Here is a 26692-nt window from a genome sequence, read left to right on the forward strand (position 1 = left end):
CATCAAGGTAATAATTTAAATTAAGTTATATAGTCTATTCTTAGGAAATTTGTTTTATGTAAATAATGCCATTTACGTTATATATTCATAAAAATTTTAATGAACAATGTATCTAGTAATTGTAGCTGTCAAATAAATGCAGTGGACTAAAAGCCTCTGTAAACTGGTGTGGTAGCCTACATGTATAGTTGGCGCTTATAGTTATAGTTGAACACTTAAATAACTACATTCAGATTTAATTATAACAATACTTTTAAAACTTAACAATGTGATGCTGTGCTACTGATACACACATTTAAAAAATTACTGCTTTTGTTATGAAAATGTGACGTTGTTTGAAGATATTTGTTCGAAGGTTTCCTTTTAATCTCGCAAACAGGAAAATTAGATGTTTAGTTCGTTTCTGATTGGCCAAGCACTTTCAACGTCACCAACTCTACGTTTGATGTATGGGCGGGGATAATCACGCGACTATTCACAGAAAACTTTGATAGAAAGCTGTTAGCTACTTTCTCCCTTTGTGTGTTTGACAATGTTACTAAATTGAAGCAGTATGTCACAAATCCCCGAAAGGTAAGTTTGTTGTTGTTTGTACAGCGACAGTGATCTAATGCTTGAATATGAATTTGATTTTGTTTATAAAATTTGCAACACAGCTAACCTCTGTTAGCTAGCTGCTATCCAGCTAATGTTACGCCAGCTAACATTAACGTTAAGCTACAGCTAACTTAAAGTTAAGAATGTATTAAATAAATCACTTGGAATTAACAACACATTGTTATTGCTTGCCTTCCGGTGTCATGAGAAAGATACGTAAAGTCAGTTGTATTCTTTTAATGCAGAATCAAAATAGCTACAGTTGGCTTAGAGTCAGTATAACTTTGAGAAGATAATACGTTACATGAGCAATTATGAAAAAATATGGACTAATAAATAGGCTATGTCTTTGGAAGATTGACACCAGTACAGGAGAGGACAAATATTTATTTTGTATCATGATGATGCACAGACTACAAACATAAAGCCCTGCTCGGTGTGGGGTATTCCAGACACCTCTCAAATCTGCAAGTTTGCACTTACACTTCCCTACAATTATCGTCACGCTAAAGCCTTTAATATTAGAATGAAACTGTCAGCTATTTTATATGTGTGTATTGTCTGGGTTTTCATATATATATATATACTTCATTATATAGCATATATATATATATATATATATATATATATATATATATATATATATAGTATTTATCCTTGTTGCAAATTTTCTTCAGCAAACGAAAGATTGTAGATAATTTATCTCATACACTAGTCAGTGTAATGAAATTTATAGTTATATTTTATGGAAGGGTCATAAGTTGATTGGCCTACTTCACTTTAAGAGAGTGAAGTACTGTATGTTCTGTTTAAAATGCATGTGTCAACTCTAAATAGGAATGTTACTGTGGCAGCGGTGTACTTGTTCATTTTTGTCATAGGTTCCAGATGTGACTGAGTAGCTACAAATACACTTCACTTAAACAAGAATCCTACAAATACACTTCACTTAAACAAGTATCAAAAGATAATTCAAGTAGTTTTGAGAATTTATTGAAAGTAGGAATTCATTGGACTAGCTACTTCCTGTTTTGATTCATAACTATGAGTAACCACCAACACAGACATCAGTTAATGTAACCATTGGTAGATATGTATCAGCAGATTTTAATGTTTTCAAATTTTTTCCAAACACTTGTGACCTCTCCATGAATTATGTTTTTTCATATAGTCTCTGTGTGATTCTGGCAAATGTTAAGTTATGTTTGCGTTACTGGTGACGCATTTGTAAGCACTATTGTCTTACAGGATGGAATGCCGTGATGAAGATGATGGAGACTTGTGCGGCTGGGCAAGTTCAGTAAGCACCACAATTTCTTTTAACAAATATGTAAGGCAAAAGATTTGTTTTTTTATGGTAAGCTAGTATTTTTACTTATTAATAATTAATTTGCAAAACTGTACAAACCTCGTCTTCTGTCTTAGGTGCTGCTGAACAGCAAAAATGAAATTGGAGCACGAGTGCAAATGTTTGTGGAAGAGAGGATGCACACCACCATGGTATGAAATAACAATTCAACTGCAAACACTGCCTTCACAAAGCATGTTTGCATTTGTCCCTACATCTTGGAAGTAAGGAAAGTGAGTTCATTGTGCTTATCTGGTGTTTCAGCCCAGCGTGATTATCCTTTGCGCTCAGTCTAATGTTGGCTGAAAAGAAGTTGTGAATCTGTTGCTCTATCTTAATCTGAAATGATTCAGCTTGTAGCCTGAATTCATTCACATGGATAGACAGTGTTTTTAATTTTTATTTATTTTAATCACTGGGTTTTTCAATAAAGTAAAACCTCTAATAAAAAACTAGTAAGTAAGTAACCTGCTCAGAATTAATAGGTAGCAGTATTTAGTTAGGTCCAAACTTTAGATTATTTATGCTTTGCTGTATGCAACAGGGTGTTGTCTGTCTTCTAGCTCACAGGTGTACTGATTGGAGCTGCTGTTGCAGTCTTTCTGATTGGGATTGTGGTGTTCTTCCTTTACAGAAGATTCAAACTTGCCCGTGAGTAATTTAGGCTCTTTCTGAGCTTAACTTTTAGATCTTCAATTGTCATCAAAATGCGGACCTAAAACTTTCTGCATATTGTATTTGTTTCTGGCTTGCTTGAAAAGGTCAACAACAATCAGGCGTCCCTCAGTATCGCTTCAGAAAAAGAGATAAAGTACTCTTCTATGGGAGGAAGATAATGCGAAAGGTTTGTTTCCTTTTCTCTCTCACATATATATAAACACATACAGTCTGGTAGATTAATCTGTGTGGACAATTGATGTAATTTCAGTAGGATTTCATTTATATGTTTAAGTAATAATAATAATAATAATGACTATCTGTATTTAACTGTTTTTGTCCCTCTAGGGCAAAGTCTTTGAGAGCAAAATAAAACTGTTTAAGTCCTGTACATATTGTTTTTTAAGGTCCAGACCTTGTCTGCAATTCCTCCTTCCTCATCGACATCAGTATCAAAGCAACCGCAACGCATACGCAGAAGAACCAGAGTTCTGAGCATAGCTCGCAAGTATGCATATAAATTTTATTCTACATATGCAAGTTAAACATTAGACTTTTGATTGACTCTTGCACAGTATATTGATTATTTTTTTATTTTTTTTTCCCCATAGAATCCTTAGAATCCGTAAAGACCCCCCCACCCTGCAGCCAAAGGAACCGCCTCCCTCACTTTTGGAGGCTGACCTGACAGAGTTTGATGTGCAGAGCTCAAACTTGCCCTCTGAGGTCCTCTACATGCTGAAGAATGTCAGGTAGACAGATTTATTTCCCACAGATTTAGCCTTTGTAGTTTTCATTTTATAACGTGTGTGTTCTACAACTTGTTCTAGGGTATTGGGTCACTTTGAGAAGCCTGTGTTCCTGGAGCTGTGTCGCCACATGATATTTATTGAGTTGCAAGAAGGTGAATTTCTATTCAGGCCAGGAGATGACGATGACAGTATCTATGTTGTCCAGGACGGGCGACTCGAGCTCTGCATCCAGGAGACTGTACGTGGATAGTGTGTAGATTTGAAGTTAACCAAACGCTTGTCAGACCATGGTTTGGTTTTCTCTTTGTGGTTCTTGTGCGTTGTGTGTTCACACTTTTGACTAACTTACCTATCATGTACACTATATATCAAACGAAGGAGGTTTAATATTGTATGTTGACAAACTGAAAATCAAATATTTGATTAAAATTACATAACAAGATTGTAACTAACATTAATTATTTTATGATTATTATTTTTCTTTTGTTCCAATACACAGTCTCAGATCGTTGACATGTCAAAGTCCATTTTCATTAAATTTGAAATGAGAGCATACAGTATGCATGTATTGCCCTATGGAAGTTTTATTTTTTAAATTTTACTCCTTTACATTATAAGACATACACGTACCTGTGTATACATAAAAGTGTTCTTCTAGTTGCTGTTAAAGTTGTTGGCTCTCAAGAACATATTTGTTTTAAAAGTGTAAAGTTTATGTACATTTTAAATGATGACTGCTAGTGGGCCATTTCTTGAATTAATGCTTTCCCTTTTCTTTTAAAGGATGGTACAGAACCTGTTGTGAAAGATGTGCTTCCAGGAGACAGTGTACACAGTCTGCTCAGTATTCTGGATGTCATCACTGTGAGCTTATTTTTCCTGCATCTGCACATCAGACTAGCTCTTTGCTTCTGTCTTAATTTTGCCATCTGAGCTGGCCGTGTCTCATTATTCACATTGTTCATGTTTCTAGACATGCATCTTATTTAGAGTCAGTTATTTTTGCATTTCCTATATTGATTTGAATAAGAAGTATTTTTTTTTCTATTGCCTTCCTAATTTGCCACCTTTCTTTTCATGTATTGTAAATGTATTCTTTTGCCTTTGCCAGGGTTATCCAGCTCCATATAAGACTGTGTCGGCACGAGCAGCGACTCGCGCCACCATCTTACGTTTACCTGCATCAGCCTTTGAGTCAGTATTTAAGAAATACCCAGAGACGCTTGTGCGCGTTATTCAGGTAACAGATTGTCTAACAACAAAAATGTAGTGTTTGTTTTTCCTTGAGATAATTTGTCCCCCCTCTACAACACATTGCTAAACAGGTTTATTTTCATTTCTTTAGATGTAACTACTATTTGATGAATAATATGTTCTGCTCTGATTACCTAAGTGTTTGGTTTTCTGTGTGTTGCAGATAATCATGGTGCGTCTCCAAAGAGTCACCTTCTTGGCATTACATAACTATCTGGGTCTAACAACTGAGCTCTTCAATCCGGTAGGTGGGAAATTAATTAGTACACACAGATTTAGGTGTATACACACACCATCACACATAGAGGCTCACACTGACTACCTAAACAGCATCGGTTATAAATTTGTACATAAACACAGAAAACAACATACACATTGGCCACACACAAGCAAGCTAATTTCACACAACATTAAGCAAAGTGTCATTACTCTGTCCTGCATAAAGCCCGTGATTTAAAATGATTACACCTTCAACACAGAAACAAAGACAGACCGTAACCTTTAAACCTTTATGATTTCCAGAAGTACTCCTTATCGTTTTCTTTTTATGTGGAAAAATTGTGGAAGATTATTCTCTCTGTCAGATCTGAAAAGCTTTAAATATACTATTGCTTACGGTAGTAAAAACACTGTCATTAAGAAGTCACATTCTTAAATGTGTAAATAATGAATGCTATTAAATATTAACCCGTAGGAGTCTTGAACTCCTTGGGGATTTTTACCTTGTAATATACCATATTAAAAGATGTTAACCCTTGAAGCAATCAGTTTATCATGTCAGCGTGATTGTGGACCTTTTTAAGGATTAATAAGAAAATTACAATCTTCTGAAGGGTTGATAAGCAGTTTTCATTTGTTTCATTTACATCTTGTGTAGAACATTCTGAAACCATGCTACAAATATGTTTTTTGCTTTTTTTGTTTTGTTTTTTAAATACATTTGAATTTAGTAATATGTTCATTTCATGTGCCACTGACTGTAATGTGTTAACACAGTATATTGTACCACTAATTGTAATGTGGTGTGTTTATCTTTTAAATCATTTTTTGCTAATCAATTGATAGGAGAACCAGGCAGTACCCCTGTCCAATGTAATCAGTGTGATGGGAGATTCAAATTCTGGGAAGATGACTCGGCGTTTGCACTTCCACGACGAGTTACCTCCTGGTACTGCGGAGGCTCCTGGAGAGACAGGTCACACACATTTAACATTGTTTTTTTGGACATGTTCTGAGGGATTCAGTGTTGACACATGATTTTACATTAAACAGATGGTGCAAAGGACAGCAACAGGAAGCAGCGATCCACCTCAATGCCCACCGACTGCTCAGGTGGGTCACTGCCTTGGACTTGAGAGATTACCAAATGGCAAATATGCCTGTATTATTTCCTACACAGACTTAATAATGGTCACTGATCTGAAAGCAAGGACACGCACATTGTAAGAAACACTGAAAGTCAGACTCAAGATTCATAAACTGTCCACTCACAGGTAATGACCTGAATATGGCTTGTGAACGGGCTCGAGTCACTATAGACGATGTTCTGTCCAGTCCTGTCACTCACAAAGTAAGATTCTCCTGATATGTCATTTTTTCACATTGACTTAGAGGTTGGCTATGTATATGTAACTCTGTTACCTGCTTCTTGGCCTGTTATTCTTTATTAGTCACTCTCTTATGTTTTTTTTTTTGCAGTCTTATCTGAAGAAGAGTGTGACAATGCAGCACACACCTTCTGAAGTGTTTCACTACACAGATAGTGGAGGTCATGCTGATGCCATAAACTTTAGTAAGAGCAGCACTATCCTACAGGCTGCCAAGAAAGACCTTCTGGGAATCATCCAGTTGCAGGTAAGAGGTCATTCACAGAATGTGAATTAACTGGAATAAATATTTCAGGGATCAAATTTTTATGTACTGTTGTACGTAATGAATATAAAATTCCTAATGTACGCTATTCTGAAAATAGGTTTACGTAAGAAAAGACCAGTCTTGTTATGGTGTTAAAATAAGCTGATATTCTGAAAGTTTCTTTCTGCTGCAGGACCCCAGTCTACTTGAGGGCAGAGTGACTCTCCATTATGTCAAAGCTGGTTCTGTTGTGGCTCGTCAGGGAGACCAGGTTAGAATGACAATTTATAAAACGCTTCCTTTCTCTTTCATGACAAAAATTTTATGGTAAGTTAGCATTATTTTTAGTTTTTATTTTTCACTTTTTTTTCCTCTGGTGCCTGTATTTGGGAAAGTATTTGACAATAGTAGTTTTGCTCAAATAGTGCAGATGATGTTCTTCACCTTTTCTTTTGTACTTGTTATGCTTAATTTGATGGCATTGTCTACTACAGTGCTGTAAAGCATAGCCTGAAAACAGTGATGCTTGGGCTGTCATTAAGGAGTCCTAATGTTAGTCACACAGATAAATTACATTTTAAACTTTTCTCTTAAAGCATTAAAAAGTTGTATGAGTTCATTTCATGCTTTCTGTAAACTCATAGTGTCCTCCAATACTTTGGCATGGACACAAAATGCTTTCAATAACAAAATAGTACTCAAAAGTACTCTCCCATTGGATGTGCCAAAGTAATGTTGGTCTCTGCTGTAGTTCTCTCTAGTGTCTAACTATGCGGTGAGATGAATGTTTTTTTTGGCAATAAATCATTGTTGGGAGACCTGAGTTAGCGCACCTGAGGTTTAGCATTAACTCTTATACTCTCAGGGGTTTGTTCACTTCTCTTCTCTCTCTTTAGGAGGTGAGCATCCAATTTGTGATATCTGGCCTTCTCCATGTTTACCAGCGGATGATTGACCGAGAGGAAGATACACGCCTTTTTGTAACACACCCTGGAGAGGTTGTCGGCCATCTTGCTGTCCTGACTGGAGAGCCCCTTATATTTACCGTGCGAGCCCAGCGAGACTGCAGCTTCCTTTCAATCTCCAAAACCCACTTTTATGAGTCAGTAATCTAAAACTATTTGCACATACTCATCCATGCAAAATAGTAAACTTAAGATACGCAATGTTGTGCACTACCTTACAAAGGTAAACAGCAGTGAGAGTGCAGTTGAAATATGAACAAAAAAGGTTTTTAGCCAAACTGTACAAGAAATGTACATGTTCTTACATTTTTTTTACTGCACTCTGAAATCAGGAGGATCAGAGCTCTTTGCCAAACTAGATAAAGGGAAACCAAATTAAACCTTAATGTTAATGGTCTGAAGGAATGGACTCCAGTGTGTGGACACTGGTTGAGTAAAAGGTTACTGGACTAGAAACTTTGAAAAGACATATTTTGGTCTGTTGTTAAGAACTATTTTATTTTACAACCCCATTCAGAAAAAGTTGTGAGGATATTTAAATCGTAAATAAAAACAGAATGCAATAATCTAAGAATCTTATCAACCCATATTTTATCCACAATAGAACATAGTATATCAGATGTTGAAACTTAGATATTTTACAATTTCATGGAAAATAATGGCTAGTTTTGAATTTGATGGGGACAACAAAAGTGAAAAACAAATGTGCGGGAGTGTTTACAGGTTAATTGGCAACAGCTCAGTAACACAACTACGTATAAAAGGAGCATTTCAGTGAGGCAAAGCCTCTCGAGTGTAAAGATCCATCATAACAGCGTGGCTTCAGAAGAGAACAGTCTGGGTGCTGAACTATTAAAAGCAGAGTGGATACTACACAATGGTAAACATCACCCTGTTCCAACTTTTTTAAATTCATGTTTCTGCCATCAAATTCAAAATGAGCTAATAATGAAATGGTGTATATATAACACCTGACATGTTGTTTATGTTTTATTTTTAAGAAAATAGGGGTTGATAAGATTTGCAACTCATTGCATTCAGTATTTATTTATGTTTTACACATTGTCCCCACTTTTTTTAAATTGGGTTTCTATAACGTATAACGCAGAACATTCAACAGGAGTGGATGACTAACAAAGATCACACCTAGATCAAGTTTTGTAATAGGGACATCACAAGGAAACCCAGGGTAATGTGTAGGAAACTAAAGACCTCTCTTGCAGTGGCTAAATCGGTATTCATGAATCCACCTTCAAGAGAACACAGAACAACAATGGTATGCATGGCTGAGTTTCAAGAAGGAAGCCACTTCTTCCTAAAATTGACTTGTACAAGCATATTGTAAGGGGAAAATGTTAATGTATCCATCCATGAACTAAAGCTTGATCATGCAGTAAGACAAGGACCGTAAACACAGAAGTAGTTCTACCCAAGAATAGTTAAAGCAGAAGAAATATAATGCTTTAGAATGGCTGAGTCAAAGTTTTACTACAAAGAATTACTGAACCACCATACTTTTGCTATTTAAAAATATTCTAATCAATAAATATGTGTATATTTTATGTCTCGTGTAAAAATCAGATCACATTTCAGGTCAGATTTATCCAGAAATGGAGACAGTTCTAAAGGGTTCACAAAATTGTCAAAAAAATTGATTTTTGTCTTGTTTTCCTCCATTAAGATATAAATCATTATCATTAAGATGTTGGAACATCAAGAAAAGTAACATGTTTTGGATTTGTAGGGCTGTGGAAACAAAATACCACCATCAATGGTCAGAGTTTTATCTTTGCAATTTTCTGTTCATTTTTGTCTCTTGCTCAGGATAATGCGTGTCGAGCCAAAAGTTGTTCTGAATGTTGCTCACACAGTAGTGAAGCGGATGTCATCTTTTGTAAGACAGATAGACTTTGCTCTTGACTGGATGGCTGTGGAAGCTGGCAGGGCTGTTTACAGGTATTTTACTAATTGTCATGTTTATCTTAGTAAAACTTCTTTTTGAAAATTGTCAGTTGTTTTTTTTTTTTTGAAATGATAATTTTAGTGGTGAGGAATGTTAGACCCTTACCTAAAAAGTCATCAATGGAGGTAACAAAATTTGTTAATTTAGTTTCAGGTTCACAAGCTTGAATGCAGATGAGGGGTGAATTTAAGTTATTTGTATATTTTTCAGGCAGGGAGAAAAATCAGACAGCACTTTCATTGTGCTGAGTGGTCGACTGCGCTCTGTAATCAGGAAGGAGGATGGCAAGAAGGAGCTCATAGGAGAGTATGGACGTGGTGACCTCATTGGAGTGGTAAGGACTGATAGTGAGGGTGAAAACAAATGGTGGGTAGTTGGCAAAAAAAATAAGCTATATATGTTGAGGTACTTTACTTTTCAGATCATATTGAATCAGCAAAAAGTCATAGCATTCTTAGCATATTTTGCCAATATATTTTGCCAAAAAAAGGCTGTCAGTGTGCTTTTCAAAACCACAAAAAATTGCCACTGCCTGGATTAAAGGTGCTGCAAATGCATTAAATGTGTATAATATAAGTACTATAATCAAATTCACGTGTAGTTTTAATTGTCCGTACACTGTCTCATTTAGAACAAAGTGTGTTACGTTATTGTTGTGTTTTTATCAACTCTTTGCAGAAGAAATTTTAAAATGTATCCAGCATAAGGATACATTTAGAAAGCACATAAAACGGGAACATATATTTCCGAGGTATGTTAATAACATGTGCTAAGCTCTAAGAAAGTATAATACTTCCAGTATTATTTGGATTTTATGTTTAAACTCCAGAGAGCAAAGTCACTTTGTTACACTTCACACACACAACTTGGCGTCTCTGGCTCTATGCCACAATGTTTCTAATAATACCTGGGTTGATAAATTCTATGGTTACTGTTACCTGGAGGAGGAAAACTGTCATTGAAGCTTCTGTTATGGTGAGAATAACCTCGTTATGAAGGTGGCTAACATTCTGAGACATATTTAGTACTGCTGTATTGACGTCAACTCTGAATGATGTAGATGGATCTTATTTATAGCTTCTGCCTTAATTTATATTATTTATATAACAAAGTATATTTGTGTAACAGTTCAAGAGTCTCAAGAGTCATGGATAGTTAAAACTTAAACCTGCCTCGAAACTATTGCATATTAAATTAAATAATAGTGAAAGCAATTGATATTAAAATTGTGTGTACATTTTTATACGAAGTTGTCTTAAAATATGGTTGAATACATTAAAACATTCTCGGTGTAGCTTATTTAACCCCCTTAGCTTATAATGTCATTTGGCATCAGGAGTGTGCTAACCTGGAGTCAGATCTACAGCTGATTATCATTTCTCATCTACTCAGTGCAAATCATGGTGCTTTGTTGCATGGAGCATCATACTTTTGGTAGAACAGCACAGAAAGCTGCTCCCCTGCAGTTGGGCAAAGAGATCCTTGACCCTCCAACACACTACGGGGAAAATGTTTTGTGGTGTTCCAAAACAAAGGTTCAATTGTCTGGGAAAAACATGCAGTTTACATGGATAAATGAGATGTGTCTCTTGAAGGTAGAGGCCCTGACACATCAGAACAGAGCTACCACAGTGCATGCTGTACGAGACTCGGAACTGGCCAAGCTACCAGAAGGAGCTCTCAGCTCCATCAAGAGAAAGTTTCCACAGGTAAGATGAAGATTGCATTCGTGTGTGGGTGCGTGTGTGTGTCCAGTGAGGGAGAAAGCGTAACCTGTTTTCAAGAGGTTAGCCTGAACATGATTGCTTTAAATAGTTGACTGAACCTGTCCCTTTTACAATAAGCAGTTTGAATAATTGATCTAGAACTGTACATGAATTTGGATAAAGAGTTCCCCAAAGAGTTTCCCATTTTTCTTTTTCTTTAATTACGGTTCTGCCCAAAAAAATAATTTCAAACGAAGCACTGCTGTGCACATGGTCAAAAAACAGCTTCTGAGTAACACAGAATTTTTCCAAACTGGTCATCTCAGGTAGTCACCAGGCTGATCCACCTACTTGGACAGAAGATCCTCCAGCAGGTCAATGGTCCACTGACAGGTATGTGTCTACATGTACAATGCTGTCTATAATGTTTGGTTTGCCTTATCTCTGTGCATGCTGTGTCTGGCTGGCACTTGGTGTGTGTCCCACTGCCCCACGATGGAATACATGCATTGGTATATATGGTGTCTGTCTTCAGCTCGCAGTTTGGCCCTCCATACTCCAAGCAGTAAGTGGGATGCAGGGACCCAAGCCTCCAACCTCTCCACTGTAACTGTGCTGCCTGTATCAGAAGAGGTACCTCTTACTACCTTCACCCTAGAGCTGCAGCATGCACTCCTTGCAATAGGTAAAAAAACAGCAGGTATTAAAACTTGCATGCTTATCTTGTATCATCAATACTTTTAGATGACATGTTTACTAAAGTCTTTCATTTGAATTGGGACTGAGCCCACAGGACAGCTCTGGCTCTAGTATTACAATTGGGGTATACAATATTTTTATTGAAAAAACTCTGATTACATATAGAAAGTACTGATATGTCAATTAGTGCTTCAACTATATCCACTGACTTAACTTTCACATACAGGTCCCACTCTTCTACTGACTAGTGATATTATCAAACAGCGACTTGGAGCCTCAGCACTAGACAGGTATTTTTTCCTTCTGCAATTTCACATTCTACTTCACTAAATTCAGTTCAAGTATTCAAGTATGCTTTTATTGGCACAAAAGGAAAATTGATCTACTGTGTGGTGCCAGCAAAGCAATACCTCCTGTCATTAATGGACTCTTTTTCTCTACAGTGTCCATGAGTACCGTCTCTCAAGCTGGCTGGGCCAACAGGAAGACATTCATCGCATAGTCCTTTACCAGACGGACCACACACTGACCCCGTGGACACAGCGGTGCATCCGGCAGGCTGACTCCATCCTCATTGTAGGACTAGGGGAGCAGGAGCCTACTGTTGGTGAGGTGAGGTTTCAGGTGCAGCTGAGAGAGGTGGGAGGTAAATTGATGTACAGGTCCAAGATTTGTGCACTTGTTGTAGGGTCACTAATAATTATTATTTTCAAAACTAGTGACTTTGGTATGTCCTAGGGACATCCCTAGGTTTTTCTTTTAATTAACTGTTTGTTAAATAGTTCTACACATACATACATTGTAAAAAATAGCCTATCGCAGATGTCCAAAGGCCAAGATAAAAAACTCAGCAGCAATGTTCCTTTCCACACATCTTACTTGGGTCACTGTGGCGCAGGAAAGTAGAGCGGTTGTCCACCAATCTCGCAGTTGTTGGTTCGATCCCCGGCTCCTTCGGTCACTGTCGAAGTGTCCTTGAGCAAGACACTGAAGGTCGAGCAAGACACCGAACCCCCACTTAGGTGAACTGCATGGCAGCTCCCCCATTGGTGTGTGTGTGTATGATTGTGATTGGGTGAATAATGAGCAGTGTAAAGCGCTTAGAATGCCAGTAGGGAGAAAAAGTGCTTTACTTAGGATAACTAAAAGTGCTTTAGTTTCGATAACTTACTTTGCTTCTCATTTTACCCATTCACTCACTCACATACTGATGGCTGTATGCAAGGTGCTCGGACCCACCGTGACCATTTTTTGGGGTTCAGTGTCTTGCCCAAGGACACATCGATACATAGCCAGAAGGGAGTGGGAATCAAACGACTGGCCCTGTGGTCTGTGAACAACTGCCTTACCAGCTGAGCTACAGCAATTGTACATAATAGAGAAAAGAAAACAAATAGAGATGTACAGTTGAAGCTAAAACAATTGAATTTTTGTCAGAGGATATAGCTATCTAAAAATCTATAAAAATAAATTCTTTCTGGCTTCTAGTATTTGGAAGAAAGGTAGGCATAAATACATAAATTGTTTAATTTTTAGTTTATCATTTACAACAAAATATTTTACTCCCTGTGCTGATATTAAGATTTGAACTAAATAACAGTAAAAATTTCATTGATGTGGGTGTGCAATTTCTCCTTTATGCTAAACAGCTAGGCAATGTAGTTTTTAGCTAGCACCATGCAAACAGAAATAAATGGTGATTTGTTAAAGGATAACTTTGCTCACTTCTACTTAAATTATTCATACTGTCCACAGTAACCATCTAGATGCTTAAAATAATGAATCTTATCTACTGATGTTTGATTGTCAGCCTGCAGCCTGGATTCACTTGTTTGTTGATGCCATAGATCTCCTTGTTGTCTAAAAACACATCCACCAGACACACCACTTCACTGGATGACAGATTTCTTCATTCTGAAAACAAGGATCCTCATAAATATTGTCCACACTCTTCAGAGTGTTTGTAATTTCATCCTAAATGTTGCACATGCACAGTTCACTGGCTGAAATACAAGTACAAATCCAAATTGAAGCATCTGGTGATATGTTTGTTAAAAATAAGGTTGCCAGTTTCAAAATGAAGAAATATGTTATTCAGTGGAGCAGAGTTTCTGACTGACTGTGTGTGTGTGTGTGTGTTTATTTTAATTTATTTCTTTCCTTTCCTTTTTTTTAAAATAGTTTTTGGACAACAATATAAGTCTAGAGCATTGTTGGATGGGCAAATCCAGGCTGACACCTTACCAAACATAAGTAAAGAAGATCCAGTATTGGCTTAATTAGCCTTACGGTGATTGTTGACAATAAAATTTATTTTAAAAAAAATTAAAATGACCAAAATTATACTTTAACAACTGTCATGAACTGTGTAGGAACACCCAGTGCAACAGTGTGACTCAATGATATGTTTTTAGTTAAGATGATAGTGGAAGTCAGAGAAATAGGTTTTGTAGGTTACTTAGGTTATGAGTGACAGATGGTAATTGTTAGAACAATTAACTAATTAAAGGGCTTAATCCTTCAATATGATTTATTAACTGTATAAATTGTGTATCTCTATTTTTTAATGTATATAAAACAGTACTCTTTATTTGGAATATTTTTCTCCAGAAACATCATCACACCAATTATTAACTGAGCTCTGTCTGCACTCTGTAAGTCTGTTATTAAGCAATGATCTTGGCAGATCAAGTCTTTTTAGATTTCTTTTTGGATTTAACCAATTTAATAGTCACACAGGCTTTAAATGGCTTGTATTTGACCCTTAGGCATATGGGAGAAATGAGAAATTGGTGCATGGGGGTTGTGAAAAAGAGGTGGAGAAGTTGTAAGGAAGTTCACATCCAGCTGATGGAAAGGTAATTGACTTCACAAGGAAAAATGGGCGTAAAAAAGAGAGGAATTTATTCCGATTTAATCAGAGATGGTTAGAGAAATGGAAATATGGATGGATTTGCCAAGGCCTAGAATGACTCATGAGCCCCTTTCAGACATGCACTGGAATTCAGACATTTTCCAGGCTTCTCTGGGGTGGATGTATGTGTGAACGCAAATCCCCAAGCCTGTTGGCCCAGACGTTACTTGTATTTTACCCAACCAGCTCCCTAGTGCAAAGTCCGGATTATCTCCAACCGAGCTCATTTGTGAATAGAGGAGGTGATACTCCAGAGAATTCACCATGAGTGAGTTTATGTGTGGATGACGTCTATTTTCTGCAACTACCACAAACCAGACAAATACAAAACAGCCAAATGTGAAGAACTCATTCATTCAACCCAACAACAATGTTTAACTGGAAGGGCAACGAAATCTGTAAACATCTGTCAGTAAGGGCAGACCTGGAAATCGTCAAACAAATTCAAGGAACGGCATGAGGTTCTGTGGTTTATGACCAGATTGCGAAGTAAAACTCTCACTTCCCCAGCTTTGCTTTTTACGAAATGCCCTGCTCGATGTGCCCAAGCACCACCCGTTGCCCAATTACAGAGTATTTCTTCAAAAGTGAGAACTCACCCAGACTATCTCCTGACGTTTGCTACATGTTTGAAAGGGAAACTCCAGACTATGCTATAGTTCTGTGTTGATTTTATCTTTCAGGGCACAAACACCCACACACTGACACACCTCTCCCCTTGCACATAGACTGAACTTTTAGTTGAAGTCATGTTGACTGTGTAGAAGATTTTATTTTCCTCTGAGTATTAAGCCCTTTTTTAAAATTATATTGGTTGTATTGTCTCATGTGGAAGCAGGAACTGCTCCAAAGAAAGTCTCAAATGTAAAATGTACTAAAACATCTCTGCTTGATTCTTTCTCTCTAGCTAGAACGTATGTTGGAAGGAAGTGCAGTGCGTGCCCAGAAGCAGCTGGTGCTGTTGCACAGAGAAGATGGCCCCCCACCCAAGGGCACTGTGGACTGGCTCAACATGAGAAGCTGGATCTCCAGACACTTTCACCTCTCTTGTCCCAGAAGAGTTTTCTCTAAGAGAAGCCTACCCAAACTGGTAGGAATGTAAAATATGGTCAGAAAGTTGGGACAAAGTGATTTGCCTTGATCTCAATATGTCTGCCCCCCTCATACCATCATTTAGTGTGTTCTTTTTGTCATCCATTCCCATCTAACTACTTGCTACTTCCATTACAATAATTTCCTTCTTTTTCAGCTGGAGCTGTACCAGCGTGTTTTTGAGAAGCCAGCAGACCGCCATTCTGACTTCTCCCGCTTGGCTCGAGTCCTCACTGGTAATGCTATTGCCCTTGTCCTGGGAGGAGGAGGAGCCAGGTAATGACCACCCTACAGTTATTCGACTGCCAGTCTTTGTTATTTAAGTCATGTGATAAAGTTATATACACTTCATTTATTTATTTTGTATTTTTTAATCTGACAGGGTATATTGATATAATACAGGTTAAATTTTCATGCTCATTTGTTCAACCTCCTGTTCTAAGGGGGTGCTCCCAAGTAGGTATAATGCGAGCTCTCTGTGAGGCTGGTATCCCAGTGGACCTTATTGGCGGCACTTCTATTGGTTCCCTGATGGGGGCAGTGTATGCTGAGGACCATAGCCACAGTCGCATGAGGGTCAGGGCCAGAGAATGGGCGATGGTGAGTTTGTGAAAAGAATGGGAAATAATTCAAAGCTCCCTGAACAAATTTAACTGATGCTTTTGTAACGATGTGGTCTACTTCTTTGACCCTTGTGACCACTCTTCCACAATTTTATTTTGTTTTTATTTTATTTGGCAGCTATATGTCTTTGATCAAATTCCTTCAGAATGTGGCATAACAACATGCACTTCTAAGCACTTTGACAGGACAAATTACTTAAAAGTACCCTCCACACACATTACAATTTCTCCTTAATTTGTTTAAATACTTCCCATTTGCCATAGTGTCTCTTGAATAGACGAACATTCTCAAGCCATTTCAGTTTCCTGTTTTGGGCTTGTCATAGTCAGATGTTTCCATGTGTGAATGTTGTTATTTTTTGTTTTAGACTTCAATTGTGGTATATAATGAATCATGCTGTGCTGATCAACTATTAGATGTAATGAGTTAACATTGCACATAGAGCTCTGGATGGTTTTCACATTAAAATCATGCAGAGAACATTTTTAATTGTGATGTGAAATGGCTAATTTGAGACCCCAGCTCTATCTTCATATCTGGAGGCAGAGCATGTGGTTGGATGTGTGTTCTCACTGTGTCTCCAGCCCCACCTCCACTGGCTCTTTTCTTGGTTCTGTATGCATCCTGCAGAAACACCTTGCTGGGTTGCTGCACTCTAGTATCAAATTAGAAGAACCACTGAAGAAATTGAGTGGTTTGTCCTTTGCAAAATCACTTGTATCAAGTGGGAGCAGGATAGTTTGATTTGTTAAAAAAAAAATCAGTTTTTAATGGAGACTAAATCTTTTGAAAATGTTTTAATTCGAAGAGCAATGTGTACACATTAGAAAATTCATGTTCAAGAAAGAAGCAATTTGGTCTTTCTTGTCTTTCCTTTTAGGAAATGACATCAGTGTTTAAGAAGGTTCTAGATTTGACGTACCCAGTCACCTCCATGTTCTCTGGTGCTGCCTTTAATTCAAGCATCAGCAATGTCTTCAAGAATAAACAGATTGAGGTGAGTAAAGTTAGGTTACCAATGACTGCAGAAACAGAACAGAAATGGGGCTGAATTTGTTTTTCTTGTATTGTTTTTGGTACACAATTGTGGTCTTGCAGTATATGTAAATGTATCTCGTAAAACTTCCATTACTGTGCTGATTTGTTTGATGTAACTTTTTTTAATGCAGGATCTTTGGATCCCGTATTTCAATATCACAACTGACATCACTTCCTCGACCATGAGAGTACACACTGATGGTAGGTACAGTAATCTATTAGTTTCCTCTATTGGGTCAATTCAGTCAAACATATTTTGTATATATTTTTCTATTTAGTATCTGCCCTTGCTGTCCTCATGGGTAAACTGACCTTTTATTAGTCTTGTTCATTTGTTTGTTTTATCATTAACTTGACGTGGTTGACTTTACTGCTTAATAGACATAAGATTTAAGAGCTGGTATGCAAGGCAAAAAACCTCTTTTTGAGGATTAAGGCGATGGCAGGAGCCTCAAAGTACTGAATTCAATATCTTATGTTATTTAAAATTTTGAATCACGTGCTTGGAGAACAACTGGTGTTGAAGCTCTGTGATAATACACTAGTTTTATGTGAGGATAAGCCCATGCCCCTGCCCAAAACTATGCTGATGCTACTCCGTTTGCACTGCAGCTGAATTAGTAGAGGAAGTGTGCTTTAAACACTACCTGAAAAACATTTAAAACAAGCCAAGTTATGAATAATTCTGTTAATCAGCTAAACAAATACAGTGCAACTGGTCTATTTATCTGCAATCATACCCCAATTTATAACAACTACGGTCTTAAATCATTGAAATTTCTAGCAGCTGCCCTATATAGGTAAAGCAGCAACATAAGAGAGTATCCATTATTCACTAGGTTGTGTTCCCATTGGCTGGGGTGAACACAGAGGCCTCACCTCCAGCCATTCAGAGAAGGAGCATGTGACTAATGAAACTTCTATGTTAAAAACTTCCTGATTGATTAATAGAGGATAGAGGACATAAGACAATCTGGGCTGTTTGTAATGATGGATTTGGAAAAATCTAACTACTTTCAGTGAAATAAAGGACATAGAAATATTTAAAATGCACTCAAAATCAGTAAAAATAGTAACAGTAAAAAAATAGTCCCAGCTCTTAAGAGTTGTCTGTTTGCTGTTTAGGTTCTCTTTGGCGTTATGTTCGTGCCAGCATGTCTCTGTCTGGGTATCTGCCTCCTCTCTGTGACCCCAAAGATGGACATCTATTGATGGATGGAGGCTACATCAACAACCTACCTGGTTTGTTAGACATAGTCTTTTTAATTTTAAAACTTAGCATACTGTCTTTGTCACTCTCTCTCCCCTTTAACATGTTCAAACTGCTGTTTTTGTTTCATTTTGACAATTTTACTATTGACATTTTTATTTTTGCATTTTTCTTTCCGTTTTCCCACCTTTTTTTGTTTTTGTCTCTTCCTCATTTCTCAGCTGATGTGGCGCGCTCCATGGGGGCCAAAGTGGTGATAGCTATTGACGTGGGAAGCCGGGATGAAACCAACCTCACTAATTATGGCGATTCGCTCTCAGGTTGGTGGCTGCTATGGAAACGCCTTAACCCCCTAGCTGAGAAAGTAAAGGTAATGATTGATTAAAAATAAAGACATAATATACTGTGCAAGGATGTGTTTTAAAAATAAATGAGTCCGATGAATACGAATGAGAATATTGTGCATTTTTTTTGTTTATTGATGCATACATTCAGTTCTACCCATGTGGTCCTAGGTTTTGAACATGGCAGAGATTCAGACTCGGCTGGCCTATGTGTGCTGTGTGAGGCAGCTGGAATCTGTGAAGAACAGTGACTACTGCGAATATATCAGACCTCCAATTGACAGATATCGTACTCTGGAGTTTGGAAAGTTTGATGAAATTGCTGTAAGTTTAAGAGAGGCTATAATTTAAACAATAATTTGTTTTTACATTTTCTGCGATATTAAATGATTTTTGACATAAGTGCAGAAAGCAACATTAATATATTTTGTGCGTGGTGTCCGTGCTGTTTAGGAGGTGGGATACCAGCATGGCAAGACAGTGTTTGACATATGGAGACGCAGTGGAGTGGTGGAGAATATGTTGAAAGACAAACACCAGGAGTACCACAACACCCAAAGCAACAATGTAAGGATGAAAGGAGGGGGAAACGTATCGGGATGCTTTAGACTTTATGGCAAGAAATACATTAGGGATAGTTCAAAGCTGGGCTTTATTTTGCTTTTGTGAATCCCCACACCACTGTAGACCATCATTTTTAGTTTTACCAAAGATGTGCCAATACAAGCAACTTGGGTATTAAAATGTGTTAAAGTCCCAATGATTAATAATTAACACTATCACAGTGAATATTAAATTAGAGGCTGTGAACGTAGTTATACTGTATCACAACATTTTCTGTCGTTGTGATTCCTGCTATATATCCTCATTGTCTGCTGCATTGTTAACATCATATTTTTGACTGTGGGCTGCATTGCTAAGTAAAGCAGTTTTACTGAATACCAGATTTGTCCTGCAGCAATGTCAAAAAAATCAGCTAAAGATGTGAACAGGAGAATGACAAAGATGAAGGGTTTACTTCTTGTCTGAGCAACATTTAGAGGAGGATGAAGGAAAGAATGGATACTAAAAAACCCTTAATGCAACATACTAACAAATGCACCTGAGCAACATGGGACAGGATGGGGTTACAGTTAATATAGAAACAATAGTGCTTAAATCTGTCTTATAAATAAATCCAGTTCTCATTCTTTAAAACAATAGCCAACCCACACATGCATTTAATTGGTGTGCCCTATCTATTTTCAGAAGCTAGTGTAGGGTGCAACTCTCAGTGGAAATAAAGTCTTCGCTCGATGGATCCTACATTGTACTGTTTGTTCAGTTGTGTTGCTCAAAAGGAAAAACATAGAACAAATGTTTACGTGGCTAGCATAGGTAAAAAAAAAATTTAGAAGTAGTTGCAAAAAATACACTATTTATAGCTGAAAATCACTTTATTTGTTTGCTAAATAATATTTACATTTCTACCTAAGGCAATCTAAAGGTACATTAAAGTGAGTAAAACAGAGCATGTTTAGATTAGATCTGTTTGACAGAAAAAAGGCAAAATACAATAAACAATTTCAATCAGAAAGCTTTACCAGCTCTTACTGGCTCTTTTCTATGATGATTGGTATCATGTTTTACATAGGGGAGACAGGCTGCCAGTCTTGTGTGTACGGTTTTTTGTTCTGAAATTTAAAGTTTTTGAAGAGTTCAAATGTATACACAGTGTGAGAGCTGCATATTGTTCCCTAAAAAAGGTGACACACCAACCATATGGTGGGCAAAGCCAACTTGGCAGAGATGTGTGGGTCCTTTGGTTGCTGCATCTTATACAAATAATGGTACAAGGTTTCTAGCAGATTTAAATGCCAAGACTCAGAAGTAGGTAGAGGTAACTAACTGTATTGTTAAATAGCAATGAGATGACATAATCTGAAATGAAAGTACCTCCAAGTGATGTCATCTGGAGGGATTTTTCAGCAATTTTTTGGATGGCATTTATTTACATGTATTACCCAAACTAGAACCAAAAGATGCAAATTCAGTGAAGTGATCCTTTATTTTCAAAACAGTGAGAAATGTTTTGATGGGCAATGGTCTATGTTGAGTGATTGGTCCTTTTGGATTTCAGATTGTCCAAGATATTGAAACCGAATGCCTCAGTATTCCTTTAACTGCTGTTTGACTTAAGTCTGTTTTAACAGTAAGTGTGTATATATACATTTAACGTGTTATGTTTCTTTCAGGTGGTTACATGTCCTAATGCTTCCTTCACTGACCTGGCAGAGATTGTGTCCCGTATTGAGCCTATCAAGCCAGCTTTGGTGGAAGGTAAAACTACAGACACACTCATTTTTAACCTGTGATCAAACTTTTGTTTTGGATGTTTTTTTTTTTTGGTTTTTTTTTTCTTGTCACACTTTTAGCAAATTAACCTAGGTTTCTTGCTGCATTTCAACTGCAGAAGAAATTTAAAAATAAATTACATGCTCACACACCCAGGTGGTAACAATCTGGACATTTGAGCATACTGATGAAAAGCAAGACCTGTACACATTTTATTCATTACAAATTAAACAGACACTTAAAATATTTAAATTATACGTACAAACAAGTTGTCAGTGCAACATAATCCAATATTTCCTTGCTTCCCTTCCTTTCACCTTCTATTTATAACCTATTTGTCATCCATCACTTGTCAAACGGCTTTGTTTGGCTTCTCCTAATATTGCACATTTTTGGCTTTCTGACTCATTCACCTGTTAACACCCACTTTCATTTGTCACCTCTTCTGCACTCCAAATACTCCAACTTATTCACCCACAATGTGCTTTCTATGCTTCCTGTCCTGTTCATCAGCTGAGTCTGACTACCAAACTGACTATGAAGAGGAGGCAATGGAGAGTGCTCTGTCTGATATGGAGCTTTACAGTCGTTACGGAGAGCACACTGAAGGGGAGGAGACTGCTGACACGGTGTGAAATTCTGGTTATAAGGATAAGATTTTAATGTATTGTAATTTAAAGCACAGGTGAAAGTTGCATTTTAGTCATGTATACACAGGCATTTCAGAGAGGCCTGTGCTTATTTGTGCATGATGCTTATTTCTGTAATGTCATTTATATTGGAGTTCATGTTATACTTTATCTTTGAATAACACATTTATTTAGTGTTATTAGAAAAAATCATGTTTTGTTACATTAAGACTTTGGGAAAGTCAGAAGTCTTGTTGGCCATTGTACAAAATGTTCACCCTGGAGTCATGCCAAATTATACTAAGTGATTAAAAAATAACATAAAATATATTTTAAACTTAATTTGAAAAGACTGAAAAGCATCTTTAAATAAAATTATATGTTTTAAAGCCAGGGTCTGAGAAAGTTGTAGAACTATGACTTTCAGGAAAAGAAAAAAAGTACGGAGGTCAAAATTTGATTAAAGCTTTAAAAAACATTTTTCAAATCAGAAAAAAAAAACATTGAATCATCTCACAAATAGCTCTAAATGTAATGCGCACTTTCAAAGCTGATGGAAAGCCTGAGACTGGAAAGAGTGTTTCTTCACAAAAAAGACGTTTTTATCCATTGAAATACACAAGTCTGCTTTACACTCCATAAAATAGTAGTCGATAGGAATTGCTTGATTTTAATGGCAAGAACAGTTGTATTGTCTGTGTAGCATAGTGTTATATAACACAAAACTGAAAAAAGAATATAATACTAAGGTGGAATTGATAAACACAAATCATTAAAAGATGAAAAAATATAAGATCCCTAAAAATGTAAATTCTTATTTTGATCACTTTTCGAAAGAGGCAAGAAGTGAAAGTGACACTTCCATAAAGCAGAGATGGTCTGTAATTAAAGCTTTATCAGTATATTTAAAACAGGAAAAAATCACTTTTTGTTATTCAAAGAAGGTTTTCCCCCTAATTGATCAGCTAATTATACACATCTGTCTCTAGTAGTTTAGACACAAAGTAAAGTAAAGATATATTTAGTGAGAATTGATTTGAGGCAGACCAGATCATTAAAGAAGTGTCTGGGGAAATGTTTATTTAAAATGGCCCTTATACTAAAAACCTGTAGCCAATGAACTGCAGGTAGTAAAGACTATGATCAAGTTACTCAGAGATATAGGTGGAAAATCGGAGAAATGTGAGACTAAAGTCCAATATTGTACCGTTGATTAAGTAAATTATAACGCTACAAGAAACATTCTAGCTTAATTCTTTCTAGATTTCAAGGCAGCACATGATAATTTTAATATTAATAAGCACTTTAAAGAATGAAATAAAATTTTAACCCATAGGGAAATGCAGATTGGTAAATACATTGAATTGAGAACAGCAAGTAGAGGTTTGGATTGTAGACGCTTGATAAAATTACTAAGAAGAAACATAGGCCACGTATTGAAGCCATTTGAGATAAAGCATCTTGTTATGCACCACCTTCTCTTTATAATTTGCTTGAATGTTTAAAATATTATTCCGATGAACCGTAATTTTAACTCCTCATGCTTTCATTTATCCATGATCTTGCTTCTGATTTTCAGGATGAAGAGCTGGAAGGCAGTAACGCACAATACATTACCTCAAATACTGGCAGTCACCTTCAGTGCCCTGCCCTCACTGACAGACTATTGGACATACAGTCAAAGCAAAAAGTCCTTTCGACCAAGTGAAGTCTGGTCTAACGAACTCCACCCAAATAGGTCATCAAAATTTACCCCTCTAGTATGTCTTATATGACTCAAAACCTTTTCCCTTCCCTTGACACTGTTGTAATGACTGCTTTTACCAATTTTCCCTCAGTAACCTGGTCATGTTAGCTGTGTGGCTCACATAGCAAAAAACAAAAACACTGAATGCAGGCATTCCTAGGGCCATTTCTCATTTCTCCTATTGAGATAGTCAAAAGTTTCTACTTTCTTTAGCTTTCCATTAATTGGACTAGTGGGAAATAGAAGATTTAATCACAGTGATAATTTGAATTATTGTTTCATTTGGAAGGCAGATTTGAGTTTGAAGTAAATTTAATGGTTAAAGAGTCAGTTCAGCATAATTTTCTCTTCCTTATTTTCTAGACCTGCAGATAGCATGGATATGATTTTTCCCAACCTTCAGAATTTTACAATGTATATAAAAATGCATCAGCAAAATGCATAAAGGGACAAGAAAACTACAAGTTTATTTTGCACTTTGTTTTTAAATGTTGGTATTTCCAACTTTTTTAGGAGACCAATCAGTCCTCAAATAAAGGCATTTCTGCTTAAATCAACACCACTTAGGTCCAGAATATTGTCCATAACCTGTAATCACTTTACTACATAACAATACAACCAAAGCTGTCTGCGGGGCCAAGACAAGGTCACAGAGTGGCCACTTAACCAGAAATGCCTTTATAGTTAATTTATTGATAATTAGATAAACAAAACCTTGAAGACATACTGAGACATCAGTGCATGTCAAAAAACTGAACACTATACCAAATAATAGCATCCAGTTTTATTTTAATTATTATTCAATATGAATGCCTGCGTCTAAATTGTAATAGTTTATCAGTTCTCCAATCTGTGCTTGCCATACGTTGCAGCATATTATAGCAATTTGGGAGAATTAACGCAAAGAAATTGACCCTGATTAAAAAGGTTGTGACTTTAAGACAAATGGACTCGGTGAACTGTTTTTTGCAATATGCAGCTCATGTGTTACCTGCCCGCCGAAAGTGCACAGTAATGTGGTGTTAAGAGGGCTGTTTGATTCAGCAGATGTGCCATAGATCCTGTCAATCCGACATGTAATAGGCAGTAGTAGTAGTAATAGATGGGTGAACAAAGCCACGACTCCGATTGTGAGCAAAAATCCATTTACAAGTTTAATCAAAGCTAAAAAGAAGTTTCATCAGGTTCACTTTATTTTATTTATTTATTTTTTATGTTTTACTCACTGACTATTGATCCTCACTGACTTTTGCCCTACATCATGAACATTTTAATTTGCAATTACACTTTTGTCATACCTTGTATGCCAGGACATGGAGGATGTAATGATTGCAATCCTCATCAAAGCATGCGTTTCCTTCTAGCCTGGTTCGAAAACCTCCCCCCATGTTTTTTCCTGGCTTGAATGTATCAGACTGACTGAGCAACAGACAGTGTGGATCTGTTGGGAGCTACATTTGTCCCAATACAGGCACACCAGCTATTTGTAGCAGGAGCAGGCCAGTTCTTCACAGGAACATCATGTCACTAATTCTTTGGCTTATCAAGATGTGTTTTAGCTTTTTTTTTTGCCAGTGATCAAATTTTTTTGAAACAAACAGTAACAAAGTTTTGTAGCCTGTAACATGACCAGATTTGTGTTCCCTGTATATTTTATACCTAAACAAGTAAATAATTGAATATATTTAATTTTTTGGGCCAAGCATGCACATGAATCAAGCCTTGGATGATTTTAGAGATAAGGGCAACTGGTCAATCATTCCATAACTGCAATACAATGCACAATTATCTAACAATTCTGTATATAGACTGACTTACCATGTCTTTTGGCACTGTACCATTAATATCCATGTATACACTAACAATTACTTTTATTATGAGATAATTATTTTTTAGGTTCACTGATTGATTGATTGATTGATTGATTGATTGATTGATTGATTGATTGATTGATTGATTGATTGATTTTATCAAGAAAAAAAGAAAAGGAGGGCTGGGAATCTCACTTTCTTAGAGCACAAAACTGTATATCTTTGTTGGTGACACCCTAGCCTGGCCAACAGTCCAAAACCAAAAGAATGCTGCATTGAACAGTGCTGCATTTTTGATATTGATACCAATAAATATACGTGAGAGTTTAAAGATCATATAATCCTTAGGCCAATAAATTGGTGTTAATATTAATGCTGAGGAAAACATTTATTTATTTAGCTGTTGAAAATAAATTTGCCAACAGACAACATAATTGCAATGGTTTTTAAACTAGCACAAAGAAACTTTTTGCATTTCTATATTGCAATTAACTATTATAATTATTTACTGACACATCACTGTACCTGTATACCTTCAATAAGCTAATATCAGTTGGGCAGTTTATTGGATGGCCTCTCGTCATGACTTTATCAGTGCAACTTTTTATGTTTGTATTTCATTGTCACTTGATGTAGCACCCTGTAAGCCTTTCTGTATGAAGCTGCAATCTTCACTAACGTTGGTGCTACCATGCCAGCAGCCTTACATGCGTAAGAAACGAGAAACCCTGTAATGAACTCAACAGGGATGCAATGTGGTGTTGAGTAAATGGAGTCTAGACACAGAACATGTGAGCAAGGTGGAGAAGGGAAAGTTGCTGCTTTTCTGTTTTGGTACATTGAGTAACCAAGCACAATGAATGTCACTACTTTATTTAATGTGAAAAGGTAATGGATGCAGTGTAACTGTGCCATGGAAACAAAGCCTTACATGACCCATATGGAAAAATTACCACTCGTGCCGTCAAACTGCATTCGATCAGATCAGAACCCAATGATGAGACAAGTCTAATAAGCCTGTACTTTGTGAGACCAGTTACTTGTCTATATTTATGTATTTCAATAAGTATTGTATTTGGCATTTATTACTAATAAACCACTTTTCAGTTGTACCTTCTGGCTTTGTTTTTTGCCACTTGCAGTTTCCTTTGGAG

The 26692-nt window shown here is 36.8% G+C and overlaps 1 protein-coding gene across 2 annotated transcripts; it reads left to right on the forward strand.

Annotated features, from left to right (window-relative positions):
- The first annotated feature begins 447 nt into the window (after positions 1-447).
- Positions 448-26650, forward strand: pnpla7a (patatin-like phospholipase domain containing 7a). 2 transcript variants are annotated; one of them, XM_067484111.1, is made up of 36 exons: positions 448-573; positions 1846-1897; positions 2023-2097; positions 2509-2596; positions 2707-2789; positions 3010-3110; positions 3214-3354; positions 3433-3592; positions 4138-4218; positions 4466-4594; positions 4772-4852; positions 5674-5803; positions 5881-5940; positions 6102-6178; positions 6307-6462; positions 6656-6733; positions 7359-7564; positions 9252-9383; positions 9601-9724; positions 10986-11099; positions 11423-11489; positions 11632-11781; positions 12022-12085; positions 12239-12407; positions 15617-15799; positions 15959-16077; positions 16245-16401; positions 17306-17422; positions 17595-17664; positions 18589-18705; positions 18895-19043; positions 19189-19341; positions 19471-19584; positions 21252-21336; positions 21865-21980; positions 23560-26650. In XM_067484111.1, the coding sequence occupies exons 1-36, from the start codon at positions 554-556 to the stop codon at positions 23686-23688; spliced, it is 4047 nt and encodes a 1348-aa protein (XP_067340212.1). In that variant the 5' UTR covers positions 448-553; the 3' UTR covers positions 23689-26650. The 2 variants fall into 2 exon arrangements, with proteins under 2 accessions (XP_067340212.1, XP_067340213.1); XM_067484112.1 differs by having other exon boundaries at positions 21865-21993; positions 23560-23690.
- Positions 26651-26692: the final 42 nt, after the last annotated feature.

Source organism: Channa argus, chromosome 18, assembly GCF_033026475.1.
Source record: "Channa argus isolate prfri chromosome 18, Channa argus male v1.0, whole genome shotgun sequence".
NCBI classification, from domain to species: domain Eukaryota; kingdom Metazoa; phylum Chordata; class Actinopteri; order Anabantiformes; family Channidae; genus Channa; species Channa argus.

Bases quoted from the DNA above. Each gene is read 5' to 3' on its own strand.
- pnpla7a (XM_067484111.1), top strand. From the start codon at position 554: ATGTCACAAATCCCCGAAAG. The intron at 2,597-2,706 runs GTGAGTAATTTA...TTGCTTGAAAAG, and splicing joins CAGAAGATTCAAACTTGCCC to GTCAACAACAATCAGGCGTC. The intron at 15,800-15,958 runs GTAGGAATGTAA...CTTCTTTTTCAG, and splicing joins AGAGAAGCCTACCCAAACTG to CTGGAGCTGTACCAGCGTGT.